A 10,922-nucleotide genomic window follows, 5' to 3' on the forward strand; every position below is an offset into this window, starting at 1 on the left:
TCTCTCTGCAGGTACAAGCTGCTGAGGTACTCCAAAGAAAGGCAGCACCTGGATGGCCTGAACAACCTTAACTACACCCCTGAGATCTCCCTGAGCTCCCTGTATAAGAACATCACCGTGGACCTGCACCCTGATCTGGCACCCATCGCAGACTACTGAACTCTGACTCCCACCTGACCTCTTAAACCCTTCACACTCCCTCAAGCATCAAACAGTACCCCAAAGCTGGGCAAAGAGGGGCTGGGGTTGGGAGTCGGAGGCACACCATGTAACGCTGCCAAGAAACTTTACTCAAAAAAACAACAAAAAACATGAGAGGAAGGGGCATATAGGGTCTGTTTAATCGAACAATTGATTGTGTATGTTTCTGTGATTGTGTGTGTGTGTGTGCTTGCAAGGATGTGTGTCTGACATTTTGTGTTTGTGTGTCACTGCATGTCACTGTGTTCATGCTTTAGCTACTGAGCTACTTCACAATACAGTATGAGGAGGGAAGGACAGCATTAGTTTTTTTCCCCACATCTGATGTTTACTGCAACGCCTTAGTGTCAGGCTCCGCCTCAGAGCCACGGCTCTCTGGCTGCCTCTCAAATGGTACCCTATTCCCTACAAGGCTGGAGTTGCCAAGGACCCCACAGTATGATATTGTCACGATACTTAGGTGCCGATATGTATTGCTATTCGGTACTGCAGTTTTTTTCAGTTTATTTTTTATTTGATTTTTTTTAATTGCCATTTGATATTCAAAATATATTGCTCACTATATACTGAGTGTACAAAACATTAGGACCACCTTCCTAATATTGAGTTGCGCCCCCTTTTTGTCATCAGAAAAGCCTCAATTCGTTGGGGGCATGGACTCTTACAAGGTGTCTCAAGCTGTCCACAGCGATGCCACCCCATGTTGACTCAATGCTGTCCACAAGTTGTCAAGTTGGCAGGATATTTTTTAGGTGGTGGACCATTCTTGATACACATGGGTAACTGTTGAGAGTGGAAAAACCCGGCAGCTTTGCAGTGACCTACTCAAACCGGTGCACCTGGCACCTACTACCAGACCCCGTTCAAAGGCACTTCAATCTTTTGTCTTGCCCATTTACCCTCTGAATTGCCCGCACAATACATGTCTCAGTTGCCTTAAGATCTAAAATATCCTTCTTTAATGTCTCCTCCCTTCAACACTGATTTTGAAGTGGATTTAACAAGTGAAATCAATAAGGGATCGTAGCTTTCACCTGCTCATTCTGTCATGGAATGAGCAGGTGTTCCTAATGATTTGTACACTCAGTCTATGTCTGCTGCAGAGAGACGGGAGAGCGTGAGAAGACGAGTTTTGATCGGTCAGGGAAATGAAAGTGCTAAAAATCTTTTGGATCCCTATTTAAAAAGATGGCGAACAAGCTATGGTATTTTTCATCCAATAGGTTTGGCACCGGTACAGCCGACTAGCACTAGCTACAGTTACGACAGAGGGAAAAAGTTATATTTCTTTCTTTTACAAATCGATTCGTAGAATCAGGTATTGATATCGTAAAAAAAAAAAATACTGCTATATGTAACTCGATTAAAGCCTTAGGGCTCTGGTCAAAAGTAGGGCACTATATAGGGAATAGGGTGCCATTTGGGACTCTTACCTTATCTCTCAGCACAGCTTTAACTTCTAACGTCTCAGTATCACCTTACGAGCCAACAGACATTTTTGTCTTCATGTTATATCATTTTTTTACACATGGTCATTTTTTAAAGATGAAACATGTATTCAAACGTATTCCTTAAAGAGGAGGAAATAGAGGAGCTAAGCGGGGGGGCGACTTGTGTTTATTGTGATGTACATTTTCTGATATGATCTATTTTCTTAGTATTTATTTTTTCCTTTTTTAACGGATGTTTTAGATCACTTCTCTGTGTTTCACACGATGAGCGTTTTGCTGTTTCTTTGCTACACTGCCGACACGCATGATGCACAGAACACGTGTAAATACTGGCCACTGAAAAGCTTGAGCACAGAACACGTATGTACATATTTGGCCTTTTAAAACGCTCCTGTTAAGTTATTCCAGTGGATTTGAATTTTGTTTTGGCAGCTACCTTCTTCCTGAGGACTTAAAGGACTTAACAGAGTGAGTGGTTCTTCCATTTCACTGGGAAGATGTAACAATAGATGGACATTTGGCTTTAAAATGAAAAAATCTCTTAGTCAACCTATCTTTTGCATGCCTTGATTTATTTTGTTACTAATGTTTTTTTTAAGCATAATTTATTTCGTTATTTCAAGATGTTTACTTTTTCAGTTTTGCCTTTTTAGTGTTTCGTTTGTTTCTCGAGGCGCACAGTTAGAAAATAGACTGACGTTATGGAGTGTGTTCCTGTACAGAAAGACAGATGGAGGCCAGGGTTCAAAGGACTGTCGTAGCTCTGGTCCAGGGTGTTACGTGTAGTTTTCTGGTGCTGAGCCTTCAACAGCAAGCCACACGTAACACCCTGGACCAGAGCTAAGGACTGTTGCTGCTAAATGGTAAGCTGAGATGTCGTTCTATCTTCCTCTGGTGTGTGTAGTTTGCTATTATGGAGGAGGCGTGTATACCGTGCGAATAGCGTGTTTGGCACAGGATTATGTTTCAGACGTGTCTGTGGCTCATGTACGTCTCGTGTGTTAGGTAAGTGGAACATGCGCTTGTGGTTTGGGCTGGTGTGTTTGTGTGAACTGTGATATGGTCCTACTAGGCTTGTGAGGTATTTAGGGGCCAGAATGAAAGAACAGCAGCTAAAGCTAACAGTTAACCCTGTTCTTGAATGGCACAGACTGAAATTTGGGTCATGAATACTTTAAATTGTTAAAGTTTTGAGCACTGCAAAGATTAGCAGTAATTTCTTTTGTACCTATTAGCGTTTTTTCTCTTCTACATATATTTTGCCCATACAGTTCATAGTTAAATTGTCTGGGTGTTTTGCTAGCGATGTTGATTTATCAAATGTATGTCTCAAGTAGAACTGCTCTATTCAAACTACCCATGTTTTCTCCATCACAGTATTGCAGTACTGGGAACCTCCTGTCCTGCTCCAAACATGGGGTTTATCCAAAATGGCACCCTGAGTCCTATATAGTGCACTACTTTTGACTGGAGTCCTATGCGTCCTGGTCAAAGTAGTACACTATATTGGGAGTAGGGTAATCTGGAACGTAGCCTAGCTCTCTCTGTCCCGTCACTCTTGTAGTGCTGTGGAGGAGCGGCCTGAAGAGGTTTACAGTCATTTTCGCTCCAAAGCTGAAGTGGCTAACAAAGTGCCAGGCTCAAGTCTGTTTTGGTTAACAGACATTTGCTACGGTTACATAAGACCTCAATGGTGTATTTCTGACCAATCGGGTGAGGTGAGACAGAATCAAAGTAAACACGGTAGTGATAAGACATGCTGTTGGAGGTGGTCAACTGTGCCAAAGTTCCACTTCGATACCTACCCATCCTAATTCTTCCACCTGCCTCTTCTACACTTCTTATCTCTGCTTGTCTTTCCTTCCTTCCCTTTTTTTAAATGAATTCTCCTCCCATGAGCTCTACTATGGTGTCTCAGCATCCAGATAGACTAGTGTTGATAGTAGAGCCATATACAGAACATACAGGTAACGACTGAAATAAAGGAAACACTAACATAGTGTCTTAATAGGGCGTTGGGCCGCCAGAACAGCTTCAATGCGCCTTGGCATAGATTCTACAAGTGTCTGATAATGGGCAACTGGGCATTTTTATACATGACCCGAACATTGATGGGATGTTAATTGCTTCATTAACTCAGGAACCACACCTGCATGGAACCACACCTGCATGGAACCACACCTGCATGGAACCACACCTGCATGGAAGCACACCTGCATGGAAGCACACCTGCATGGAAGCACACCTGCATGGAACCACACCTGCATGGAACCACCTGCATGGAACCACACCTGCATGGAACCACACCTGCATGGAAGCATCTGCTTTCTATACTTTGTAGCCCTCATTTAGTCAAGTGTTTATTTTATTTTGGCAGTTACCTATATATCTCTGTATGTCTCTGGGTATAGGTCAGTGTTAGAGACTGGGTTGGGGGGGTTTCTCTTTTGCTATGCCTTTTGCCCACTAACAGATTTTTGCATAAGAGGATAACCGCTGTCATTGTTTTTATATATACTGTAGAAGTTATGGGCGGCCAAGCTGTCCCCCCACTTGAGGGCACTATGAGTTACTGTAGCAGAGAGATGCACTCTGTGTCAGTAGCTTCTTTTTCTGGATTCCGCTTCTTTATATTCTCTCTCCCTGTCATCGTGTCTGTCTTTCAATCTGTTCAGGGAACAGTGTGACGAGTATTAAAGAGATGAATTAGAGAGAGCACCCATCACTGAAGATTATCTAGGGTCATTATTCCCTGTGTCCCAAATGGAACCCTCTTCCCTATATAATGCACTACTGGCTCTGGTCAGAAGTAGTAGACTATATAGAGAATAGGGTACCATTTGGGACACACCTCAGAGTTGTACATATTGTTATTGCCTCTGAGAGGAGTAGGGGGCGAGGTATGGAAGGAAGGGTAGTTTAGGGGCCGGCTGGGCAGTGTGCTGGCTACACCCGGTCGCTAGTGGTTTGGTTTACACCCCCAGGCCAAGGGGGCAAGGGACCCCCCCTACTCTCCCCTCCTACTGCCTCTGTTGGTTGTACGAATATCCAAAAATAGATATACAATTTTTCTAATGAGTATATTCACCATTACATAATTTGTAATGTATAGTATGACATTTTTGCAGTATTCATATTTGTGCCTTGAGTTTTTATTTTTTCCAAACTGTTTTCACTTTGGATTCTTGGTTGAAAGATACAGTAAAGGTTTGGATTGTTTTTAAACTGAAGTTAGTGTATTTGCTTTTTTATTTTCCAACTAGAATGGAGCTCTGGCACAAAGTTTCCATGACAACAGGCTGTGTAGGTTTCCAGAAGGATTCCTACTCAAGTGTCTGTCTATTGTATCAATGATTGGCTGTATTCAATTTTTTCCTGCTGTCCAATCAGAGGCCTGTTCTACTCTGGCTGCTTGGACCATGACATCCTCTTGGATCCTCAGCTCTCCGGTTCTCACTGTTCTCTGCTCTGTCTGAACAGAGTCATAGCTGGAGCCTGAGTGCAGACTCTTGCATTACTACCATCCATCAGGAAGTGGAGGATGACAGAGAGGAAGTAGTGACTTTTGAATCTATGGGAATGAACTGTCAAATCTGGTATACAAATAATATATTTGCTCGTTCAATGTCAGGCATATTCATTCAACTTTATGGGTTTGTACTAAATTGTTCGGAAGCTGCATTTATAGAAATATTGATTTGGCCCCAAAAAACTAGCTTAATTCAATGTAGCGCCTACTAATGCGCCTCTTGTATAGTTTAGCAATTTCATTTTGCTAGAGTTCCTGCCCCCCCTCTGACAACGCAGACAACTTTCTACATGGTGAAGCCGAGCGATGAGCCATCTTGTCAATCTTCCACAATCTTTGGTATAACAGCCAGTAAAAGACGAGAGTTGAACTGTTGGACTTTGAAGTTTTTTTTTTTTGTCAACAAAATATTAATAAAACACATTCATTGCCATGTTCTGGGAAACACCTGAAACCTCACGTCTTTTTTCTGCATCACTCGCCACTGCTTTTTTATAGCAACTTTTATTTTGTCAGTAGGACACTGAAAGAGTAATACATAGTCCTACACAAATGAAACAGACATCTTACAGGCTAATACATGCGTATAACATGTTACATTATACAGTACCTGTAGGCTTCCGGTATATGCTATCCATGGATTCACCTTCCCTACAATGAACCACTTTTATCACTAGTAAACCCACACAGTAGCCTATAGAAGGGAGCTGAGCTAAATCATTCATGTGCGTTCTCTTCCCAGGAGTTTGTGTTACTCCGAGACGCTCACCCCTAACTGGCCAGTGCAGACAATCGTCCCACTTTACGTAGTAATGTGTGTGGCAGTGTCCGTTAAACAAAGGAAGGCTCACTCAGTTTACCTGCTCTTTATTTGTTAAGCTTGGTCAGGTGTGTGTGCGTTTATCACGACAGCCGTGGTAGTGTAGGAGAAGGGACTCCGCAACAGGGCCAGGGTGTTGTGACGATGTCCCTCCGCGCGGACCATGAACACCACCTGTACACCGCACATCAGTTTGTACTGCTTTTTCACCTCACTCCCACAGACCAACATTCAGGAAGGCAGATAAGCTTTGGCCAACTAGGTCTGTGACCTCTTCACCGAGGACAAACACATTTGTAGAGTAGCAAAGAAACGGCTATTGAATCAAAGCCAGTGTGCGTTCATGAGCAATTCAGTCACTTTTCATGCGATTTTTATACTGTCACATTTTATTTTCCCTCTACGCAACTAATCATTCTCTCTTAGTTCCAAATGTTTACATGGTTTTTCTACTCCATGGTGAGTCATTTCTGTTGATATTTTCTGGTCTGGGGACAAGACTAGTGTAGTACTAAATGTAATCTAGTCTCTAGCCACATTCCTCTATTACAAATGGTCCACTCTTATTACACTCCAGTGCTACTGATGTACAAGATTTGACAGAATTTCTCTGCACAAAATATTCACACAACCATTCAGTTGTACAACCTGTGTTAATAAGGAAAGGGGACACCATAGTAAAACAAAACTGGTTATAGTTAGAGCATTACATCATGCTACATAACCTACATTTGTGTACTAGGTCTCTGAGCGGGTTAGGGATTGTACTCAATTCGGCAGTGTTGTGAAAATGCGTGGTTCCCTGAGACTTCCAATAGGCTTCAGAGTCAAACTCAACAAGGTACACCCCTGTCTGGAAGTCCTGCTCTGAGATCAAATGATGTACTTGTCATTCTGAAGGAGAGAGTGTGCTGTCACAGTTTGAAAACTTTTTCTAGATTAGTAGAATCTCATTTAATAATGCAATTGGTTTAAAAATGTCCACATAGTAGAATGTCAATTTTATATTAGTAATGAACAACATTTCACATGTACACACCAAACAGTAGTGCATCCGCATACGTACCTACTAGCAACCTGTGCCCAGATCATTCCATTGGTGTCTTATCGGGAGACACTTCGTGCCATGGAGCCTGCTGGTACACCCTTCACCGCATGTAAAATCTCCATCAACGGGCATTGAGCGTCTGACTCACCGTGCCTGTTCTGGACCACAAACCACAGTCATTGATATAACTAAAATACCAATCCATGAACAGTCACACACAATAACACAGTCATAACCAACCATACACAACACAAGGCCTGGTATACAAAGATCAAACACTACAAACTGACCACCAATATAGACAAATAGTAACACTTTTCACCATCAGTTGGTACCAAGTATTGGCACATCTATGCTGCTATGCCAGACAACGCAGCCATCAAGGTCAGAAATACAGACATGGCAACACACCGACCATGGTCCTAGAGAAGGAAAGTAACAGACTGTATGCATTCACTCACAACTGGGCTGTTTTGTAATGTCTGAGCTTTGAATTTTGAGGATAGAAGATTGTAGGTAAGCCTAGGCAAGGAATAACAGGGAATGTGTCTCTTCCTGTGCTCCCAAGTAAAATGGAGTGGAAAGACAATCCCCCCCCCCCCTGATTTGAGTGTAATTTCTAGTGTAGTTAGGACAAAAAGGTCAAAGTGCAGATGTTCACCAGCATGAACAGGTGGTGATGTTACACTGATGGTCAACTCCTGGACATGTAGCATTCCATCCCACACTGATGGTCAACTCCTGGACATGTAGCATTCCATCCCACACTGATGGTCAACTCCTGGACGTGTAGCATTCCATCCCACACTGATGGTCAACTCCTGGACGTGTAGCATTCCATCCCACACTGATGGTCAACTCCTGGACGTGTAGCATTCCATCCCACACTGATAGCATTCCATCCCACACTGATGGTCAACTCCTGGACGTGTAGCATTCCATCCCACACTGATGGTCAACTCCTGGACGTGTAGCATTCCATCCCACACTGATGGTCAACTCCTGGACTCCTGGTGTAGCATTCCATCCCACACTGATGGTCAACTCCTCGTGTAGCATTCCATCCCACACTGATGGTCAACTCCTGTAGCATTCCATCCCACACTGATGGTCAACTCCTGGACGTGTAGCATTCCATCCCACACTGATGGTCAACTCCTGGACGTGTAGCATTCCATCCCACACTGATGGTCAACTCCTGGACGTGTAGCATTCCATCCCACACTGATGGTCAACTCCTGGACGTGTAGCATTCCATCCCACACTGATGGTCAACTCCTGGACGTGTAGCATTCCATCCCACACTGATGGTCAACTCCTGGACGTGTAGCATTCACTGATGGTCAACTCCTGGACGTGTAGCATTCCATCCCACACTGATGGTCAACTCCTGGAAGCATTCCATCCCACACTGATGGTCAACTCCTGGACGTGTAGCATTCCATCCCCACTGATGGTCAACTCCTGATAGCATTCCATCCCACACTGATGGTCAACTCCTGGACGTGTAGCATTCCATCCCACACTGATGGTCAACTCCTGGACGTGTAGCATTCCATCCCACACTGATGGTCAACTCCTGGACGTGTAGCATTCCATCCCACACTGATGGTCAACTCCTGGACGTGTAGCATTCCATCCCACACTGATGGTCAACTCCTGGACGTGTAGCATTCCATCCCACACTGATGGTCAACTCAGCATTCCATCCCACACTGATGGTCAACTCCTGGACGTGTAGCATTCCATCCCACACTGATGGTCAACTCCTGGACGTGTAGCATTCCATCCCACACTGATGGTCAACTCCTGGACGTGTAGCATTCCATCCCACACTGATGGTCAACTCCTGGACGTGTAGCATTCCATCCCACACTGATGGTCAACTCCCTGTAGCATTCCATCCCACACTGATGGTCAACTCCTGTAGCATTCCATCCCACACTGATGTAGCATTCCATCCCTGATGGTCAACTGATGGCATTCCATCCCACTCCTGATGGTCAACGTGTAGCATTCCATCCCACACTGATGGTCAACTCCTGGACGTGTAGCATTCCATCCCACACTGATGGTCAACTCCTGGCGTGTAGCATTCCATCCCACACTGATGGTCAACTCCTGGACGTGTAGCATTCCATCCCACACTGATGGTCAACTCCTCGACGTGTAGCATTCCATCCCACACACATACTAAGATGACGATAGCTTCTGATATCTCAACTTCAAACACAAAAAAACTGTGCAAATGTTTAATATTCTAAGTATGTTTTCCCTTATCTACAGTTTAAAGCTAATAAATTGCATAACAACAGAAAACTCTATGATATGCATTGCAAAAGTTATTACAGGTTAACTATCCTAATTAAGGCCACATCAGTTGTTGGCCAATTCTACTGTATGTACAGAGCATTGCTCAGACAACTCATATGCCGGTCCAGTATGATGAGGTCCAATCAGTGTATTACCATAAGTTAGTCAGCCACCAGGCGGCAGATAGCCAGAATGGCACTGTGCCCCCCCCCCCCCCAACAAAAACAGACACTTACTCATCAATGGTCATCACTGGAGCAGTATTGCAGAGCAGGACAGCAGTGGCTAGTAGTAGCACACAGATCAATGATCTGTCCATTTTGGAGCGATAACTGGTTGACAGCTCTAACACTGGCAGCCCTGTAGACAGGCTGACTGCCCAGCATGGAATTGGGCAACACACACCTCTCTGGTACCTTTTTATATCCCCCATTATTGACTAATGAAGGAAACAGAAACTCTTGCACACACACCACGCTTTCTGGCCATTTTATAAAAATGGGATTAGGAAGAGGAAATTATTACGTGTGTGTACCTGACTTCTCAGAGTACAGATTAGTCTAATCTGGAACAACAATGGATGGGTCCAGTAGCGTATATAAATAACACCTTAATCAATTGAAGTTATGATTATTTTCCCCCTCCTAAATATGCAATTGACAGATTGGCTCCTCAAGAATGAATTCAAGGCCCTAGGTAACTGACTGTTCAGAGGTCTATGTGAGTTCATAAAATGGTCCTGTTCTAATAATTCCTCTCCTCTTGGCTATTGATAGAGGCTTACTGCATCTTAGTGTGCCAACCTACTGTAATACGATATGTGAGATACAGGTTTGGTTATCTTTCATTTAACCTGAAGATGGAGCCAAAGCATGTACAGTATAGCTCATGTTGGTTAGTCATAACCACCGAGGGTAGACTTATATTCAGACACTGATCTCTATTCCCCATTTGCCAAGTCCTGAATGTTGGCTCATAAAGCAGTAATTTTGACTGTTCACTACTCTGCGGAACATTGAAAATGTACTGAACGCGTCATGTAAAGGAGTGGTACCATTTCTCAAGAGCTGAAATAAAAGATCACTGAAATGTTCCATAAGCACAAAAAGCTTATTTCTCTCAAATGTTGTGCACAAATTTGTTTAAAATCACTGTTAGTGAGCATTTGTCCTTTGCCAAGGTAATCCATCCACTGGACTGGTGTGCCTTTCAAGAAGCTGATTAAACGGTATTGTCATTACATAGGTGTGCTGGGGACAATTAAAGGCCACTAAAATGTGCAGTTTTGTTACACAATGCCACAAATGTCTCAAGTTGAGGGAGTGTTCAATTGGCATTCTGACTGCAGAAACCGAGATGTTGCCAGAGAATTGAATGTTAATTTGGCAGTACGTCCAACCGGCCTCACAACAGCAGACCACGTGTGACAACCCCAGCCCAGGACCTCCACATCTAGCTTCTTCACCTGCAGGATCATCTGAGGTGGGTGGGGGTGGGTGCTGAGGATTATTTCTGTCTGTAATAAAGCTTGTTTGTGGGGAAAACAACACATTCCGATTG

General features: G+C 43.7%; 1 protein-coding gene and 1 pseudogene across 3 annotated transcripts in view; one reads left to right on the forward strand and one right to left on the reverse strand.

Annotated features, from left to right (window-relative positions):
- LOC124038071 (beta-1,4-galactosyltransferase 6-like) overlaps nucleotides 1-5,579 on the forward strand; it is a 45,743-nt gene extending 40,164 nt beyond the window's left edge. For all 3 annotated transcript variants that reach the window (XM_046353496.1, XM_046353497.1, XM_046353498.1), the window contains exon 9: nucleotides 12-5,579. In XM_046353496.1, the coding sequence (XP_046209452.1) occupies nucleotides 12-159 (148 nt within the window). In that variant the 3' untranslated portion in view covers nucleotides 160-5,579. The remainder of the gene's footprint in view (nucleotides 1-11) is intronic.
- Nucleotides 5,580-6,055: 476 nt separating this feature from the next.
- Nucleotides 6,056-9,795, reverse strand: LOC124038703 (annotated as a pseudogene).
- Nucleotides 9,796-10,922: the final 1,127 nt, after the last annotated feature.

This window comes from Oncorhynchus gorbuscha, linkage group LG06 (genome assembly GCF_021184085.1).
Source record: "Oncorhynchus gorbuscha isolate QuinsamMale2020 ecotype Even-year linkage group LG06, OgorEven_v1.0, whole genome shotgun sequence".
Lineage (NCBI taxonomy): Eukaryota > Metazoa > Chordata > Actinopteri > Salmoniformes > Salmonidae > Oncorhynchus > Oncorhynchus gorbuscha.